The sequence below is a fragment of the Dama dama genome, chromosome 19 (assembly GCF_033118175.1).
Source record: "Dama dama isolate Ldn47 chromosome 19, ASM3311817v1, whole genome shotgun sequence".
Classification (NCBI taxonomy): domain Eukaryota; kingdom Metazoa; phylum Chordata; class Mammalia; order Artiodactyla; family Cervidae; genus Dama; species Dama dama.
In genome coordinates, this window is record NC_083699.1 from 24485530 (window position 1) to 24506375 (window position 20846).

At 39.7% G+C, this 20846-nt stretch overlaps 2 protein-coding genes across 9 annotated transcripts in view; one reads left to right on the forward strand and one right to left on the reverse strand.

Moving 5' to 3' along the window:
• PLD1 (phospholipase D1) overlaps window positions 1–20846 on the reverse strand; it is a 261912-nt gene that overhangs the window by 150687 nt on the left and 90379 nt on the right. For all 8 annotated transcript variants that reach the window (XM_061168339.1, XM_061168335.1, XM_061168340.1 and 5 more), the window contains 7 exons: window positions 19653–19798; window positions 19324–19432; window positions 18154–18219; window positions 13098–13156; window positions 11895–11987; window positions 3920–4072; window positions 159–308 (listed from right to left, as the gene is read on the reverse strand). In XM_061168339.1, coding sequence (XP_061024322.1) covers window positions 159–308; window positions 3920–4072; window positions 11895–11987; window positions 13098–13156; window positions 18154–18219; window positions 19324–19432; window positions 19653–19798 — 776 coding nt within the window. The remainder of the gene's footprint in view (window positions 1–158; window positions 309–3919; window positions 4073–11894; window positions 11988–13097; window positions 13157–18153; window positions 18220–19323; window positions 19433–19652; window positions 19799–20846) is intronic.
• LOC133074246 (cytochrome c oxidase subunit 7A-related protein, mitochondrial-like) lies at window positions 15512–16603 on the forward strand. Its single transcript, XM_061168342.1, has one exon. It carries the CDS (start codon window positions 15533–15535, stop codon window positions 15875–15877), a length of 345 nt encoding a protein of 114 aa, XP_061024325.1. The 5' UTR covers window positions 15512–15532; the 3' UTR covers window positions 15878–16603.

A 20846-nucleotide genomic window follows, 5' to 3' on the forward strand; every position in this document is an offset into this window, starting at 1 on the left:
TAGTCCTATAAAGGCTCTTGTGAAGTATAACACATAATATTTTTTCACAGCTTCAAAAATTGATTCTGGGTGAACTTAGACCACTGTAATATTAAATGCTAATATTAAATATTAAAGACTATGACTACCTTCATAGTCTTAGAGCAAAAAGATCTTACCATTTAGCTAAAGTGTTCTCTTGGATAGCAGCATATGACCCAAATCGATGATCTTTGAGAAAGTCAGGGCCATACTTCTGGATGAATTCTTCTATAGCCCCTCCCCACCACCGAGCATGTCTGTAGCTGTTGCATTTTAAAATCAGTGTCCTTCAAAGAAAAGCAAAATATGGAAAAGAATGGTCACTTTATGCTCTATCTCTTTAAACAATTTAAGAATTAAACATGTCCCATTTGTTTTGGTACTGCAACAAAGAAAATTTTAGACAAAGAGCATCCTACTGATATGAAAAAAAGCAGACTTTTAAATGGTTTTGACAGTATTTACAAATATATTCAATGTAGCAAAAACAAACTTTCAGGTTACTTATTCCCTCATTCACTTATGCAAACATATGTAAAGGCCTGGAGCTAAGTGGGCCAAGCTGTGAGGAAGACATGGAAGAGGCATAAAGTGAGGTCCTACATCTAAGTCTTAGAAAACTACGGGTTCCTGTAAAGGACATTTCCCTTTGGCCCACCTGGTGTCCATTCCCTCAGCCTCTGGAAATAGCCTGATCATCCCGTGCCTTCTCTGGATCTACCAAACCCAACAAAATGGCATACTCCAGCTCCTGATTCCAAAGACTGGTTCAAGGATGATATTCATAAGCCAACTTCACCCAAAAAGTGAAAATAAAATCAAGGACTTGCTCAGAAATGCCAGCAGGAGACTCTTCCCCTTCCACTAAACTTGGTTTGAGTGTAAGAGGCAGCCATCTTGCTACCACCAGGAGACCAGCCTGAGGATGGAGCAGATCCCAGGAGACAGAGTTGAGAAACTCCAGGAAAATGCACCTCAGTGACATAGCTGGAGCCCTGGAATGAGCCGTGGTTAACATATCTGATTAATTACTTCTGGTGTAAACCAGGCGGCACTGGATTTTTTTATTGCCAATGACTAAATGATCCTAACTGGTTACAGATTTGTTTGCTAGTGCTGAAAAAAAAATTCAAAGTGGGCGATTACAAAAAGTTATTACACGACAAATACCAGAATAGCTGACTACCACTAAGAGGAGGAAATAAGTTATCCAAATCTGAAGTTCAGAGAAACCAAGGTGTGGGAACTCCCTGGCAGTCCGGTGGTTAGGACTCCATGCTTTTCACTGCCAGAACTCCAGGTTCTATCCCTGGTCAGTGAAATAGGAATCTGTATGTCTCCAGGAACTGCCAAAAGGGGGGAAAAAAAAAAAACAAGAACAAGAACAACTAAAACCCAGAGGAAACAAGGAACTGAAGTCAGCAGGCTCCCTGCCATTTAGGCAGAAACTTGCCCCAGTAGAGGACCCATGCTGTGGGTGAGCAGGGAGAGTTTGCTTTGGGGAGAAATGTAATGATCCTGATAAGAAGGAGGGAAGGGGCTATATGCGCAGATCCTAAAATAATTATTTACAAAGATTAGGGATGTCCAAACTGGTCCCCTTGATATGTCAGAGACAGATGCTTGGCTTTTGTCTGGGGTGTAGGGAGGGGCGAGGTGAGATATGGTGGTGCTGGGAGGAGTGAGGCATTCTCCATCGGCCGCAGCAGGCAGACACAGGGTTCTGCAGAGAGGTCACCAGGGCACAGAAAATGCCTGGGCTTGACCCAGCATGCAAGCACTGCTCCAACTGAGCTGAAATGCCTCTGAAAACCAGCTATGAGAAAAAGATATTGTAGAAGAGATAAAGGACAAACAGAAGTCTTATCACAGGATGTGAATCAGAGGTAAGGAAAGAAAAAAAAAGGACCATTCCAAACATGGAAGTAGAAAGAAGAAGGGTGAAATTAAAAAATGTGTGAGGAGGGGTGTGAAGGGAACCGTCCCTAAAGAACTGAACGACTGCTTTAGGGAGGGATTGCCAAATGAAGGTAGAGAGATAAAAGGCCTTAGATAGTAAATGGAGGACTTTGGGCTTACTTGATACAAGGAGGGAGACCACGTACACCAGAGAGGGAGCAGATGAAACCTGGATCTGTATGGATTCATTTGGCAAGGGTGCACAAGCCAGTGAGGACAGGAAATGAAGATGGCCAGTAAGGCAACCGTTACAGCGATCAATGAAAACTGTGGTCTGATTTCTATGGTCCTCCAGAAAATAGGAAAGTAGTACCAGGAGGGAGGTGGCTTTTTTTTTTTTTTGGCTGCACTGTGTACCTTGTGGGATTCTAGGTCCCTGATTAGGGACTGAACTCAGGCCCTTGGTAGTGAAAGCACAGAGTCCTAACCACTGAACTGCCAGGGAATTTCCAGGAGGGAGATTTAAAGGCAGCATCATTATATTTCCAATAACATCCTGAAGCTCCCATTGTCTGAGATTGGGAAGTTCAGCATTTTTCACACACACACACACACACACACACACACACACACACGCAAACATATTAGTATGAGTAGATTATTTATATTAAATATATATATATATAAAATTTGATGTCAGTCAGTGTGTATAGAGAGAAATGTATTGTTGCTGTCATTGTTCAGCTCACTCAGTCAAGTCCGATTCTCTGAGACCCCATGGACTGCAGCAGGCCAGGCTTCCCTGTCCTTCACCATCTCCCAGAGTTTACTCAAACTCACGTCCATTGAATTGGTGATGCCATCCAACCATCTCATCTTCTGTTGTCCCCTTCTCCTCCTGCCTTCAATCTTTACTAGCATCAGGGTCTTTTCCAAAGAGTCGGCTCTTTGCATCAGGTGGCCAAAGTATTAGAGCTTCAGTTTCAGCTCAGTCCTTTCAATGAATGTTCAAGGTTGATTTCCTTTAGGAGTGGCTGGTTTGATCTCTTTGCAGTCCAAGGAACTCTCAAGAGTCTTCTCCAACACCACAGTTCAAAAGCATCAATTCTTCGGTGCTCAGCCTTCTTTATGGTCAATTCTCACATGCATACATGACCACTGGAAAAACCATAGCCTTGACTAGATGGACCTTTGTATATCTGTATGTATTCATACGGGCTTCCCAGGTGGTTCAGTGGTAAAGGATCTGCCTGCCAAGGAGGGGATGTGGGTTCAATCTCTGGGTCAGGAAGATCCCTTGGAACAGTAATGGCAACCCACTCCAGTATTCTTGCGGGGAGAATTCCATAGACAGAGAAGCCTGATGGGCTACAGTCCATGGTGTCACAAAAGAGTCGGATACAACTTAGCAACTAAACAACAAAAATGTATTCATATACCTGAGCCTGAACTTATATATATATATATTAGAGAGGAAAAGACACACATATATTGTATAACTACAACCTTTCAGAAAGAAACATTTATCAACACACACACAAACTCCCTAATAAAATCTATAATAATTGTACAGTTGAGTATCCTTCAAGGTATCTTTTAAAAAATGTATGTAAACAGAATTTTTATAATCAAATCACTTTGTACATGTTTTATTCATTAAAGGGTATCCATTTATAAAGTAAAGTTCTACTTTTTAAAAACAAAATCTATTACTCCTTATCTGTTTGGTAATTGGTATTATTGGGTAGTCAATTTTGTTAAATCAGGCATATATTTTGTTAAAACAGGCACACAGCAATACATGGTATCATTTATTCTGACTCTTGCATATAGGATACTCTGCATCTTAAAGATATAAAAAAAGTAGTTTCAGTACTTTTGAGGATGAGTTCTAAACAATAATTTTCTAATACCTAAATTATTTTACCTTCTTCTTCACTTAATGTTGGGAGAAAAACTGTTTTTAGAGAAATCTTTTAAAAATCTTTCCAAATTCTACCTTGAAAGATTATCAATTCGGAGTCCATATTTCGTCTCTGTCTCCTTCCTCCCCACCATAACTCTGAATTCTTTATCCACCAGCAGGACGAAGGCAATAGCACCACTGTCTGGTTTCATATACAGTAAAAAGGAATCTTTTACTATCAACCACCTGTAAGAAGGAAATACATATTTTTGAAGTTGTACTGAATTACTGAAACAAAGGGAACACGTTATTATGACAAGTTTGAAGTAAGCACTCTAGCAGACAGTAAGCATAATTTTATCTTTTACACAAGGGATCTATTTTTTAAAAATATGAAAACATTATGAAACAGAAAAACAATATAAAAATCTTCCTATTGTGTTTCCCTGAGAAGTACTGGCACCAAGCAATTCAAGACGAGGCACTGGCCCTTTAGACACTAATGGCAAAGCCTGGAAGGATGTTCCTGATGTGGGTGGGCAGTGCTCACAGGATGTACAGCAGGAAGCAAAGCTGTTAGAAAAATGGGATGGGTTAGTGTTTGCTAAAATAAACCGTCATGGAAGAGGCAACTGAGTCTCTGAGTCAGTGAAAATTCCCCTTTAAAAAAATTCAATAAGCATCCAGGACTCTGCATATTGTTCATTTCAACTTATTGGTGGTTTAAGGACCATTAATAAATGATGCTCAGTGGAACATGATCTCTCAAAAGTATATCTGCAATCAATTCAATATATTTTTAAGATCTTCATGAGGGAAAAGTACAGTGATAAACTGGGAGTTACAGCAGAGGTAGAAATCACACAAAGATAAGTTAGACATGTTTTCGAAGGAACTTAATAGGCTGGTGGGGCACAATAATAATGCTAGGCTGAATGGGATAGGTATCAAAGGAGGAAAGCAGAAAGAGATGTGTGTAAGGAAGGGGTCCTCAGTTCTAAGAGAAAGAGCTAGTGGCATTTCTCAAAGTGTTGTCTGAGCAAAACCAGGAAGGAGCCCAACAAGCAGAGCCCAAAGAGGTAGTCCAGGTATACATCCCACATGGGGGGAAGAGTTAGCACAGGCACTAAGGCTGGGAATGCTGCCTGTATTGGGGACAGTCTGGGGAGGCCAGGGTTTCAGGAAGTGTAGCAGATGAGGTGTAGGGCGTGGGGTAGGAGCCTGGCAAAGGTCACACTGAGGAGGGTCTGAAGGCCACGTAGGTAATAGCATACTCATCTGCAATTGTGTAGTGGTCAAATGAATTGGTTGATAATTAAAGAAACAAACAATGGGAATACTATATCACCTATTAGGCAACGTAAAGCACGTTATGAAATAGGTAGGGCCAGAATACCTGAACATAAATGAACAAATATTGTAAATGTAACACATGAACTCAGAAGTTAAAGGAAAGCTATAACAAATCATTACTGAAATTGCTAACCACATTACATTTTAGTGGCTCTCTAATTTGGGATTTAATGTAGACAGTCTACATTGATTTCCACATGGTTTCATTTAATTGGTTCTGTAATATATAGGCTGTCTCCTTTCCAATTAAAGGGGGTGGGATGGATTTAGGATAACACAGTAAAGGTCATACATGTGTTAGGATTAACAAAAGGGAAAACATCAAGGTCAGAGAAAGCAAATATCTAACCACAACACTAATATAATTATGGTAATGACACACCAATGTGGGTTTGAGCTTCCTGGTTTTTCTTAAAAAACAAATAAATTAAGGAAATAAAGAAGTCACCCAACAAAAAGATAAATTCCAAAGAAAGTTTCTCACTTGGAACCTAATATAAAGCAACTGAACAATATTAATGGGTGACACTCTCAGTAGATTTCAGAAAATGCAGAAATTCATGTTTTATAAGAATTCTCTTAACACTGCTCAATATAACTACCAAGGCCATGATATCAAAGAGAAACTCAGTCATTCTGATGGGGCTGAGTTATGAGTTACATGTAACTGCTTGTTGATGAAAAGTCGGTCAAGATTTAAAGAGAGTAGACAGATCACATATCTGTTAAAGGTCCTTCTTTAGCTGTGGTCCCTTGTCCCAGCTTGACTTTCTACGTAAGCTAGAGAGCAGAGAGCAGGGCAAGGCCCAGAGCAGCAGTGTGCTATATTGCTGACCAGGAAGGAGCCACAGGTTTTGAAAACCACAGCTGGTGGGTTTGTCAAACTGAGAAAGAAAAGTCAAACGTACTGGACTTGCCGAGAAGTCAACGTCACCTGAATGGCATCAGACCCAGCTCTAGCCAGAGCTCCACACCAGACACAACAGTGAGGGATAAAGAAAATACAGAAGTGTTTAGTAGTGACTGCTGGATTTTGAAATCTGAAGGCAAAAGATAATGGTTTCTGTTTTGACGATGATGAGTTGTTCTCTGTAACAGTTATTAGATATAAGGTGAATTGATGCCTGGCCTTTGTTTAAAGCTCTTCTTAACTATGCCATTCATTAAACTTCTTCTTGTTTCTCCTCTTTGTCTCTTTTGTCAATAGATTTTTTTTTTTTTTTTTTTTTAAAAACAGGAGGATATGCACCAAGAAAGGAATTCATCAAGCAGTCTTCTGGGAGTCAGCACCTGCTGCTCAGGGATTAAGTGTCTGCTTGAAGTCAGCCTCCCTGGGCTCCAGTTTTGGTTCTGTCACTCGCCCTTTTCTGTGAACTGGGGTAATTGAGCCTGAGGTCTAAATCCATAAAACAAGGGTAACAGTAATGGCCAGCTCATAAGTATTTTTGAGGATTCACTCAGATGACTTAAGGATGTTGTTTAGCACAATGCCTGGAGCCAATAAATGTGAGCTTTTATAAATTCTCTTGTTCTATACCAGGTGAGATTAGGGTCTGTTCTAACAAGATGTGACCTGTTCTACTACAAACTGTGTCATTAAAATGCAGATAGAGCCACCTAAGTCACATGTCACCTTCTCAGCCTCATCTCATACTCTTCCTTCCCACCATGTTGGTCTCACTGGTCCTGAGATTTGTTAACCTTGTTCTCTGGGCTTCTACATTTGCTCTTCCTCACTTATTTCTTCCAGATCCTCCCATGAGCAGTGCCTTCCTGTCAATCAATCTTTTGCTTAAATATTTCTCCACGGAAAGGTTTTCCTGGGCTCCCATCCCACCTGCCTCTGCATCCTGTTTAGTGTCTTCACATCACTTATCACTGTCTGGAACTATTTATTTGTCTGCTTGTTTCTTGTCTTTCCCTTACTAGAAAGTGAGATCCTTGAGAACAGGGAATGTGTGTCATGTCCACTGGTCCCAGGGCCCAGACAAGTTCTTCAGGCAAAGCAACACTCTTGCTTGAATAACAGCTGCACAAATGGATCATGGAGAGTAAATAAAATCATTTAGATGTGGTCACTGTCTAAAAATTGTAATTCTTGGTATAGTTCATAGTTCAGTAAATGCTAAATTTATTTCTTATAAATTATCTCTTAAGATATTATTTGAGATAAGAAATTTATCACTGAGCCCATCAACAGGATGCGCTGTTTAAGTAGATGTTTTAAATTGAGGGACGAAATGCTTACTGTGTTCGCCAGCAGAACAGAAGAAATGTTTTTTTTCTTTTCTTCATACTTGAGTCTGAGACTTGGTTGAAAGTTTGATTGCCTTGTTTGCCTTATGTCAGTTTGTCAATACAGAATATACAAAATGATCAGAATCTTTTTTTTTTTAAATGGATACAAAAATTTAAAAAAGAGATATGACCAAGTGTTGCCCTTAAAAGTAACTCTCACTTAGACACCAATAGTCTTCTCGTGTGGGAAATTTTCCAAACAAAATTTGTCAGCTACATCTTATCATTTTTGTTTGGTACTGACATTTTATACCCCATGAATGTAACTCAGGAAATACTTATTAATATGGAACCAAGGCTTCAAGCTTCATGGAAAGATTTATACAAATTAAAATGAAGAGACATTATATCCTAGGGAAGATCATATCTTTTTAGATGGTTCTGGTTGAAGTCTGATATGCATGTTCAGTCACTCCAGTTGTGTCCCACTCTTTGTAACACCATGGATTGTAGCCCAACAGGCTCCACTGTCCATGGGATTCTCCAGGCAAGAATACTGGAGTGGGTTGTCATGCCCTCCTCCAGGGGACCTTCCTGACCCAGGGACTGAACTCACATCTCCTGTGTCTCCTGCATTGTAGGCAGATTCTTTACCCATGAAGCCACAAGGGAAGACTGAAATCTGATATATCAGACTTTAAAAAGTGGGGGAGGTATATTTCCTTTATATAACAAAGGCTCCCGCTTCTATCTTTTCGGGCTGTCCCTTCTCACAGAGGTTACAACTCAAAGGTCAGTTTCTTGACTTCTGTAGCTAAAGCCTCCGTCTGAAGTCCCCACGTCCCTGACTGTCCCATCACCTTCTTTTTCTTTCAAAGCTCTGATCAGCACTTGCGCAAATGTCATTCACCCTGCCTGTCAGCTTCTCCACTGTCTGTGATCTCCTCCAATAGGTGCTCTGTGAGGGCAGGGACATGGCCTTGTTCACCACGGCTCTCACAGTGGCTAGAACACAGCCTGGCAAACATTAGGCACTCAGTGAATGACAAAATGGACCAGATCCAGGCTTCCATTTCTTGAGTCGATGTCTTAGGTTGGGTTGCTCTAGAAGTCAACTCTGAGACAAGGATGGAAGTGAGAGAGCTTTGTAAAGGGACTTTTAAGGGAGCTTAGTAGGAAGCAGAGGAAGGGAAGGGCAGGAAGGAAGAGCAGGAAGGGAGCCATCGAGGATGTGTTTTCAGGCACTGGATTGTGGGCAGCTGTGCTGCAAATCTTCCAGAACCCCGGGAGACTGCAGAGTTTGCTGGAGAATCACCCTACCTGATGGGTGAGGGGGCTGGACTCCCACCAGTTCTTGGCTGAAGGTTGTTCCTAGGGGCTGCGAATGCCTCCAGCCTACTCTGCGCAGGCAGCCCAAAGCAAGCCTTCAGTCAAAGACTCACCAGTGCTTACAGCCCCAAATCCACACTTAACACTTAGTAGCAACCTTAGGCAAAGCTGATGCCCCGGGAGTAGGCAAGAGGAATCTGGGCCAGGGCCCCAGTGGCTTGGAGGCCCTGCCTCCCCGAGAGGCATGGTGTGGCGCAGGGAGCAAGGGCACGAAGTGAAAGTGTTGATCGCTCAGTCATGTCCGACTCTTTGTGATCCCATGTACTGGAGCCTGTCAGGCTCCTCTGTCTGTGGAATTCTCCAGGCAAGAATACTGGAGTGGGCTGCCATTTCCTTTTCCAGGGGGTCTTCCTGACCCAGGGATAGAACCCAGGTCTCCTGAAATTGCAGGCAGATTCCTTACCAGGGAAGTTCATAGCGGCAGGAGCAGCCTGGCTTATGCTCCGCTCCTCTCCTGGGTTCTGTACCACTGCAGGTAGGAGGGTGGGAAGCTACTTCAAGTGGGAGTCTCTGAATTTCCTGTGATGTGACTTATACCCCAAGTTTCTAGGGACATTTAAATAAACTACAGAAGTTTATTTGAAAACAAATACTGTCTAGTCTACTAGTACCCTGTTGATTGTAGTTAAAAACTCTTTTGCTTTTTGTAATACAGAAATTCTCAGCTTCCTCTCGCTTAATCTCTTGATCGTTCCCTTGTAATTTCTTATATTCTTTAAAAACCCAGAAAATAAGAAACCAATCCAATGGTATTTTTGGTTGGCAGTGTATCTGAAATACAGGTTTAAAGATCCTAGTTTTAAGCTTATATATCTTCAACTCACACATAATTTAATTTCATCTTTACATGAGTTCATATTTTTTTTCAAGGTTAGAAAAATAACAAACATCTCTTAATAGTTTTTAAAATTCCAATAAATTATTATTGGAACAAATAATTGTTGTCTATTATATTAAAACATTGTCATAGATGCTTTGAGAAACAAATAAGAATGAGATAAGAATACTCCTCTATAAGGAGTCTTTAGTTGGACAGGACATAGGACATGAATTAAAGTTTTCTGTCTATATCATACTTACCATAATATACATCCTCACAAATAAAACTCTAAAATTACTCCTGAACACTACCATTTTTTTGGTTTATTTTTTATGTATAATTTAGTGGGTCTTAGTGTATTTTATTTACTATGTTCGTAAATTTGCACTCTGTCACCATTAATATCTAATTACAGAATATTTTCATCACTCAGAAAGAATTCCACATCCAAATGCAAACTAGTACAGTCACTATGGAGAACAGTGTGGAGATTCCTTAAAAAACTGGAAGTAGAACTGCCATACGACCCGGCAATCCTACTGCTGGGCATACACACTGAGGAAACCAGAATTGAAAGAGACACATGAACCCCAATGTTCATCGCAGCACCGTTTACAATAGCTAGGACATGGAAGCAACCTAGATGTCCATCAGCAGACGAATGAATAAGAAAGCTGTGGTACATACACACAATGGAATATTACTCAGCTACTAAAAAGAATTCATTTGAATAAGTTCTAATGAGGTGGATGAAACTGGAGCCTATTATACAGAGTGAAGTAAGACAGAAAGAAAAACACCAATACAGTATACTAACGCATATATATGGAATTTAGAAAGATGGTAACAATGACCCTATATGTGAGACAGCAAAAGAAACATAGACACAAAGAACAGAATTTCGGACTCTGTGGGAGAAGGCAAGGGTGGGATGATCTGAGAGAATAGCATTGAAACATGTATATTACCATATGTGAAACAGATCGCCAGTCCAAGTTCGATGCGTGAAACAGGGCACTCAAAGCCAGTGCACTGGGACAACCCAGAGGGATGGGATGGGGAGGGAGGTGGGAAGGGGGGTCAGGATGGGGGACACATGTACACCCATGGCTGATTCATGTGAATGTATGGCAAAAACCACCATGATATTGTAAAGTAATTAGCTTCCAATTAAAACAAATAAATTAATTTTTTTAAAAAAGAATTCCACACCCAGTAGTAGTAACTCCCCATTCCCCTTGTGCTACAGCCCTTGGAAACCATGAATATACTCTGTCTCTACAGATTTACTTATTCTAAACCTTTCATGTGAATGGAATCATATAATATGTGACCTTCTATATCTGTTTCTTTTTCACTTAGCATAATATTTCCAAGGTTAATTCATATTACAACATTTATCAGTCTTTCATTTCTTTTTTCATTAAAATTAAAAAATATTCAAATATAATTCAAAAACCATAAAATTCACCCCTTGAAAATGTACAATTTAGTGGCTTTAATATATTCAAAAATTTGTGCAACAATCATGGCCATCTAATTCCACATATTTTTCAGAAATAAATCCCACACCCATTAGTATTCTTCATTCCTTTTTATGGACAAATAATATTCCATCATAGGACTGTACCATATTTTGGTTAACCACTCATCAGGGGATGGACATTTGGACTTTTTACACTTTTTGGCTACTCTGAATAATGCTGCTATGAACATTCATGAATAAGTTTTAATGGAGATATATATTTTCAGTTCTGTTTGGAAATATCTGGGGTATGTGGTAACTGTATGTTTAACATTTTGAGGAACTGCCACCCTGTTTTCCAAACTGGCTGGTATCATTTGCATGATGCACCAGTAATGTATGAGGGTTCTAATTTCTCTACAGCCTTGTCAACACTTGCTATTGTCCAATTTGCTTATCCTCGTGGCTGTGAAGTTGTAGATCACTGTGGTTTTGATTTATCTTCCCCTAATGACTAGTGATGTTAAGCATGACTTGTGCTAATTGGCCACTGTCTATTTTCTCTGGCTGACCAATTTTTGAATCCTATGGCCCATTGGGTTTTTATGTATGTAATTGGCATACTCTGCCTACAAGTGCAATTTTGAGTAGAGTGTTTAAATAGAGCTGAAACCTGGAACTTAAAAATAATGTGAAGTTTGCTCTGCCATGACTTTCAAAGATTTACAATTGAAAACTAGAATATAAAAACTCCCTAAATACTCAGTTTATTAAGACAAACACACAAAACTCTCAAGTCTCACCTCTTTGCCCACCGATAGCAGGCTCTCCCCTGGCCACAGCAATTCAGGCCTGGTATTCTGTGTCCTCCGGATCTTTTCATTATCATACCTTCTCTGAAAGAGACATCAAGGTAACCCATCATCTTTAAACTTCCAGCTCACACTTAGCTGATATAGCCTCATAACTGGGAACTAAATAAACTTTTCTGTTCTCCCATGCCCTTCCTCTCTACTTTTTCTGCTTTCACCGTCAAATAGATCAATGCTATGTTTACTAGGCTGAGAACTCCTGCAGCCAATCTTTAAAAGCACCCTGGTGGAGGTAGGCCTGTTGGGGACAGGGACAGCATACTGCACACACAGAAGGACCTTGAGCATCCCAGCTTCTGGCTCTAAATGCTGAGCACTCCCTCCAGCCACCATCACAGCCTGAAAAAGACCCCACATGTTGCCAAATGCCGGCACGGGGAAGGTTCATCTGCTATGGAGATCATTGACAATGCTCACCCACAGATTCCAGGGTATTTCTGCATCCCTTCACCTACAGTTCTAGGACCAATCCATGTCAAAGAAGTAAAGCAAAGCTATTACTTTGGAAGGAGAAATATCCTAACTCTGAAAGATGTGAAAAGAAAAAAAAACAATAACAATGGCCAACCAACCAAACAAACAAAAATTAAAAGAACTACCAACAACGTTCTTGACTATAAAAGTTAAACTCTTTGTAATATCAAGCTCTCATTTCATGAAGGATGTGATCAGTCGCTCAGTTGTGGCCAACTCTTTGCGACCCCATGGACTGTAGCCCATCAGAAGATAATCATTAAGTAAATTTCAATCTTGTTACGTAACATACATTTTACACAGTATTACTTTTAGTCAATAAAATAAATGATAAATAGCTAACTTTTATATGTGATAAAAAGAAGGGATCCTGTATATTTGATTTTTAATGCATTCTCGCACACATCATATTTGTTCTCTCTGTTAAACACCCACTACTGTGGGGTAAGAGGAGAAGGAGTGCGGAGCAGTAGGCACCCTTGTTTAATGTAGCAAAACACTCTGTTTTGTATAAATAGGTCCCTCGGTTGCTCTGACTCTGTTGGGAAGAAAACAGTGAAGCCAGGGGAGCTCCACCACCTTGGTATACCAATAAACCAAAGGCTACAATGCTCATCAACTTTTCATACTTCTCCTTGGAGATCCAATACTGAAACTTACATGCCCTTTGGTCCCAAATCATGGATGAAAGACAGCTGGCTTATATCAAGAAATTCTGTCTGAAAAGAGGCCAAAAATCCATACGTTAGAAAGCAAAAAAAGAAGAGGAAAAATTTAGGCATTCAAAAAATATTATATACCTCCATGTATAAGCACATCTGGGGTACTCTACAGATTACACAGATCACAATGGCACTGCCCTGATAAAGTATTTTTTAGAAGGATATATACAATTAAAACACAACCAAGATAGTGATGTGTGCTCTAAGATGTAGAGACAAAATGCTCAAGAAGGTCACGGTGAGAACTGCCAACAATAGTAGACCATGTCAGTAAGAGCCTTAATAGAAAATCAAAGACAAAGAGATACACTCCTGGCATCAGGAGGCATAGGAGAGACCAGGCACAGAAAACACTTCACATCAATCAAGTTCTGTGGGAAGAACCGTAACAGTTACATGTAAAAGTAATTAATAGAGGTACAGAGAGAGGATGACTGCTTCCTAGCTAATGGGACATCACAGAGGAAATGGCGTTTGATCTGGGCTTATAAATGGGATTAATAAAATGGACTATAACAATTTTCCTTTGAAGTTTTGTTTATGTGATTGTGACTGCCTAATATTAACCTTGTAAGAAAAAGTTACACATCTCTCAAAACTGTCAGTACTGTGAGGTCCAGTTGATTTTCTTTCTTAGGGTGATTGGAAGAAGTCTTTAAAATTCAAAAGGATTTAAATATCTTTAAAAACCTCAGATCAAACATATTCTCACATAGCACTTTTTATAAGGATTTTGAAAGTCAAGGTCTTTATATTTCATTTATCAAACATGGTGATTCGGTACCATACATTTTAAAATTCTGATTTGTGGAAATGCATTCTAATTGGAAAATATAGAAATACATAGGTTATTAGAAATGATATTACAGACTTTAAGCTGTAGAATTTGAAATGTCTTGAAATCCTCAGCCAGAATTTCTCATTTTATCTCTAGGGAGCAGAGAGAAAAATACTAATCCTAGTTTATACTGGAAGAAACTTCTCCAGAGGTGTAACTAATTTATGCAAAGTCAGAGACTAGCTGAACGGAAGAATAGGAAATGAAAAGCAAAAATCAGGGAAACCATTCATCTAATACTTGGATATTTTCTTATGCACATATAGCTACTATCAAATCACTGACAACAGGAATATTATTTAAATAATTCAGAAACCATAACTTCAGAATATCATACAAAAGTTGCTAAATGTAGAGAATTTCATCTAAATAAAAAAACACACATTAGCAATGCAGAAAATTTAAAGCTGTGTATTAAGAAGAAATTCAAATTTATCCTAATGTTTTACTAAAGAGAAATTTGAATAAAGAACCAGAACTATTATATAGAAAAAAAATCCCTGGCCATAAATTTTCTAATATAGATTTATGGGATTGAAAACAAATGTAACCAAGTCAATTTAGAAACAAACCTAAATAATACAATTTGAAATTTAACAAACATTGTATTGTCCAAATATCTCAATGCATCTTCAGTGATAAAAATCCCATTCTCGACTTGAGCAGGCGAATCTCAGGAATAAGAATTTAATGATTAATTTAATCTGACAATATTCCATTGGGCTATTGATCTCTAAATAATGTACTAATCAATATCCTTTGTCTTTCCAAAGGAACTTGTTAAATTTAAATGCTAGGAAAATAGGGGACCAAAGGGTTCCCATGCCAAAGGACAAGCAACAAACCCAGGAGATGATAATATTTCAAAATTTCTGGGGCTTATCTTATGCTTGTAAAAATATACATTAATTATAGATGATTATATGAAAATGATTTTAATATTTCTATCTGCTTTTTGCAGACAGAAATTTGAATATGTCTCACAATTACCAAAAGGGACACACGGATGCCAAGCTAATTTCACAAGTATCAGGCAGAGCCCTGCAAGCGAGTCTCTGAGTCAGATTATCATTAGTGTGAGAGGAAAATAATGTTCAGACAGATAAAATTGTATCCTACGCTTGAAGCCCTTTGGAGAATACCGCTACTGGGGAGGATACTCTAAGTAGCCATTAAGATGAGGGCGTTCCCCGGCAGTCCAGTGTTTGGGCCTTGGTGCTTTCACTGTTAGGGCCCCGGATTCAATTCCTCGTAGGGGAACTAAGGTCCTGCAAGCCAGGAGGCATGGCCAAAAAATAAAACTGAATAAATATGTGTTACTTCTCATTTTTTTTTAATCAGTTGTAACTAGGTTTCGCTTTCCAAAGGAAACGTTTAGAAGACACTCTGGAGTATCTAAATACAACATGGCTCAGCTTTTAAAAGATTTTATGATTGGAAAGGAAGTTAATGTGAATATTGGAATAAAAGTAAACGTTGTAAAATCAACATTAAGTCGCGCGGGCAGTGGCTGCGGGAAGTCCAGACGGGGCGTCATGTATTCTAAGTTCAGTGGCTTCACGCAGAAATTGGCCGGAGCATGGGCTTCCGACGCCTACAGCCCTCAGGGATTAAGGCCTGTTGTTTCCACAGAAGCACCGCCTATCATATTTGCCACACCAACTAAACTGAGTTCCAGTTCTGTTGCATATGATTATGCTGGGAAAAACACAGTTCCAGAGCTGCAGAAGTTTTTCCAGAAATCTGACGGTGTGCCTGTCCACCTGAAACGCGGCCTGCCTGACCAAATGTTGTACCGGACCACCGTGGCGCTGACGGTGGGAGGGACCCTCTACTGCCTGATCGCCCTCTACATGGCCTCACGGCCCAGAAGCAAATGAGTCAGGCTGCAGAGGCCTGGTTCGCTTGTTGGCACACATCCTTTGAATTTTCATTTTTCATTATTTCTGTAATTTTTTTGTTTTTTACTCGAATGTCCCACTTAACATTCTTAAAGAAGAGCAGAAAGATATTAAGACAATATTTTGGTTTGTTATGAAAATGCACGTGGCCTGCCAGAGCTCATTCAGAAGTTAAAACTATTGTTTAAAGAAATGATGTTGCTCCCTGCATTTGGGCTCCTAATTTCCCTGGAGCTTCTGATGAAGGTTGCACACAGGCTCATTAGCGGCCATCTGTGCTGAGGTCCCTGGGGACTTATGGTGGCGTATTGAACATGGGGTGGGGCAGCCTTTCTGGATTAGGATGTGACTGAGGAAGGGAGATAGAAGCTCAGGCCAGGCACATGAAAATGTTAGCCACCTTGGGGGCTTTTCTATCTTGCAGTTCAATGTTAATAGGAATTATTTGCAGCCTGCCTCCATTCGTCGGGCAGTTTGTTTCAAAGGGTTATTTGCGTCATCTCAGATCTTCAGTGAAATTTTATGTGTAATTGTTATGTATTTATTCCACCATGGGAACAGAGAACACCTGTTTAGTGTTGCACTTTAGACCAATGTCTGTTTTATTAACAGCTGTGACACAGATTCTCCTTTACCTTTTAAAAATGTTATGGCTTTGAATTATGATTTATTTTAATTGTGGAATAAATACATGAATGAAAAAAAAAAATAAATAAAATCAACATTAGACTCCCATTTTTAGTAATAATAGAAGTAACATCCTTATTCATGATGTTCTTTCAAAGAAGCACATTCCTGAGTTCTAGAAGGGAAGAAGTATTTTCCATCAGCCTTCTCTTGAGAGTCTCTGGTTGAACCCAAATTGCTGGCTTCCCTGGGAAAACTCTTCTTTCGCATTATGAAACCACAGAAGCTCCTTTAAGACCATCACATGTCACAGTGCAAGCTGCTGCAGAAGGTTTTCCAGTCCTGGGTCATTTGTGTGTAAAGGGGACCAGCTGGGTGCAGGGCCTGCCCGTCTCCAAATAACAGAGAGGCAGGCATCCATAGGGCAGCAAGAAAACTCCGGATAGTCAAGGCAGTCTTGCTTCCTTTCTAAATACAGAGGGCTTCACTCTTTCTGTCCACCTGTTCATGCCGTTCTCTAAACCAGAGGCCGGATCATAACCGCACCTACTCTGAAATTCTGCATATACACCATAAACACATGGTCACGCTCCACAGCAGTATAGTTTATACATACACAGGTGCAAACTCTAACAATCCAGTGCCCTCTCAATGATCTGAACCTTTGGATAACTGAAGCTAACCCTTTAAATATTTAACCCCACCTTCATGGGCCTCTGAAGGCAGAGCTCATTGTTTTCTGAAGCCTTCTGTAAAGCCCGCTTCCTCCGGCTTGCCACTTAAGTGCCTCCCAAATGTAGCCCCTGCAGCTGTTTCTAAGCCCCACCACCTCTCCTCTCTTTTCTCAGAATTCTCAAGTTTTTCCTCTCCTTAGCATTTCCCATGCTTCTCACTTTCACATGAAAAGACAGGACTGTTACAGGCATCAGAGGCCAGTCAGATGGAAATTACAGTATGCTCCGTACAATCTTTGGGTATTCAACTCTGTTCAACTGTCTTCATCACTTAACAACTCAATGTTTTTTTCTTCAGTGTTAGAAATGCATTTTGGCATTTTCTCCTCCGAAAGCCTGAGGAGTGAAGGAGGTTGATTTCTAGATAATCTAGTAGCATTTCTAGATAATCTTCAGTAGTATTTCAAGTTCATCTAAATTTATTGTTATGTTAATTATCATAGTTGATATTTAAAAATAGCATTACCCTAAACTGGATCCTCATTGTCAAATCAATTTTGTTTTCCTATTTTTTAATTTTATTTTTTTATTGAAGGATAGTTGATTCACAATGTCATGCCAATCTCTGCAGTACAGTAAAGTGATTCAGTGGTGCACATATAGACATTCTTTTTTAAAATACTCTTTTCCATTATGGTTTATCATAGGAGACTGACCACAGGTCCTGGTGGTATACAATCAATTTTGTATTGATTTTGTATTGTAAACTGTATTGTAAATTGATTTTGTGGTGTAAAATCAATTTTGTATTCATTTTATTTAGCTTAGTTTAACTCAAAGAATAATGCAGAAGTGGATACAAGCACTTGTGTTAATAAAATGATCTAAAATGTAGCCAACACTTTACAATTTTATAAAATTACTTCAGAATTTAAATCACTGAAAAGTACTTACTGTTGCATGATAGTTTCTATACATGGGCATTTTTAGTAACTTTGTCAAGTAATCTTCGAGCTGTTTCTGTAATACATATATATTTCAGATTAAAGATACTATCATACTTAAAAGAAAATGTAAGCAGTTAATGACAATGGCATGATCCTTCCATCCTCTGTAAGTCATTCAATTATTCATTAATATTATCACTGGACAAGGAACATTGAACACATCTCTTTCAAAACATAAAAGTTCCAGATTACCAAAAAAACTGACATTTAAAAAAAATAATTTTTATTTATTTTATTTTTGGCTGTGCTGGGTCTTTGCTGCTGCCTGGGGTTTTCTCTAGCTGGGGCAAGCAGGGGCTGTTTTCTAGTTCGGCGCACAGGTTTCTCATCACAGTGGCTCCTTTTGTTGCAGAGCACAGACTCTAGGGCACATGGGCTTCAGCAGCTGCGGCTCCCAAGCTCTAGACCACAGGCTCAGTAGTTGTGGCACACAGGCTTAGTTCCTGTGAGGCATGTGGGATCTTCCCAGATCAGGGATTGAACCCGTGTTTCCTGCATTAGCAGGAATATTCTTTACCACTGAGCCACCAGGGAAGCCCCCAACACTGACATTTAATTGTTAATTAAATTAAAAAACGAATTAATCTTTTGCCCTAGGCAGCACCATATCACTGAAGCCGAGGGGGCAGACGTGTCCCCTGTCCTGGGGCGTCTGTCCTGCTGTATGTGTCTGTACTCTGTCCTACTCTTCTCAGACCCTCACTGCTCCATCTATGGTCTGGGAATGAGATTTTACATATATTTAGGATAAACCACTATCGATTCTGAAGCACATATATGGAAATAGATGATTTTAAAAGAGTAGATCTCAAAGCCCTCAACTATGAGCTCAATCTTGACTCACGATGAACCCCAATGAACAGGAAGTGCAGCTTCCTCATAAAATCACTCCTGACGGAGAGCCCTCTTCCTCCTTGGGGGAGTGCAACCTCCCCAGAGCCAGAGTGGCCTGGGGAAGAAGGCTTCCCTAACTAGTTCCCGAGAGGTAAACCAGCCTAGGTGATGGATCGGTGGGTAAGAGAAGTTGCACGGGGCCCACCTCAACCTTCAGTCAATGCCATCTTTCTACAGTGCTGCAGAAGTTTGTTCCGAACAACAGGAGAGTGAAAGGACTTACCCTTCTACTAAAGAACTGTTCTTCTTGCCGGATCATGTTTTCAGATGTGCGGGGCAAAGCTGGCATCTCTCGAGGCTCTTCTTTGACATTCTGTCTTCTAAATGTGTGTCTAAAATGCACACACACACACACACACACAATGTAAACATTTATTATTCTTTGAACCATGACTCTCACAGTATTTTTCATGAGATGATTTATTTTTAGAAGTCTATCTAATAAAAAGAAATATCTAGCAACAATGGACTAGTTAACCAGTAATATGAACCAAAATATTCTTTCTATACAAGCCATACACTGGGATAATTTCATAATCAATTCTGGGTTACCTTCTGGTGGGAATGGGGATTCGGATAAAGGCTTTGTACTTGAGCAGTTCTCTGTGAAATTCTTGAAAGTGCTTGAACTTTCTCTTCACTTGCCATTTAAATTCCCCATGTGTTAATTCAATAGTGTAAAGATTGACACTTGGTACCTATAGTGGTAAGTAAAAATGGTTGATATTTTAGATAACAACATCTCTCTGTGTACAATAGTTAATTAAAAGGTAACATGGAAGTATCTTCAAATCCAGCTTACTTATTTTGTGTAAGGATGGAAGCAAAGTGTTTTTTAAAAAATGACTGATTACAGAAGTAATATTCTCTTAAATATTCATCTTATGATATATGCAAGACAAACTCTGACTTATATCAAAGGCAAACCTCCACAAATCTTATTGTTCTAAATACAAAGACACAGACATATCTCTGAAACAAGAAGCCAGGTAAAAGAGACAATGAGTGGAAGCCCTAATTAGCCATCATGAGATTGTCCAAGCAGTGAACAGACAATGCAGGGGGTGAGAGGGAAGCTGAAGGAAATGAGTTCCATTGTGGAGCACAATCTTAGTGCAGTTTTGCTCTTCACAAATGACACTAACGCCCTCTCCTTCTGAAATGCCTTCAGAGGTCCATCCTGGTCTACAATAGCTCTCTGTCCTTTAGCTACAGCCAGTGACTAGGAAGGTACAGGATGATTAGAAGGAAAAGGGCAAATGATTTTCCTACACACAAAATATTTCCCCAACTACTTAACTAGGATGAATTTCCACTTAACATTTAAAAAATATTTCTTCTTAAAATGCAAATATATCTTGGTGACTAGTGATTCAATCAGAAGCGCTAACAGACCTCAGGGATAAAAGTTTTGATAAAGCAAGAAGTGTCAGAAGATGGAGAGAGATTTATAGAGCACAGGAGATCTTGAATGCTTCCATGGTGTGTGGGGAGTGGGGGAGGGTAATCGACACTGGACCACCTAGAGGACACTGGCCCCTACTGGGAGATCCAGGCCCCATACGTGTTGACAGGTGTTGGGGCAAGAAACAGTAAATGTCTCCTCCTTTCCTAGTTTATCCAGGCTTTGGTATCAGTAACCCCATGGGTGACCAGGCCTGCTGCCATTCATCATCGATGTTTGGTATATTCTGCAAATTTCTAAAGCATGACCACTCTGTATAACTGTAGTATAAAAAAATGAGC

Coding starts and splice junctions, on each gene's coding strand:
- LOC133074246 (XM_061168342.1), top strand. CDS start 15,533: ATGTATTCTAAGTTCAGTGGCTTCACGCAGAAATTGGCCGGAGCATGG.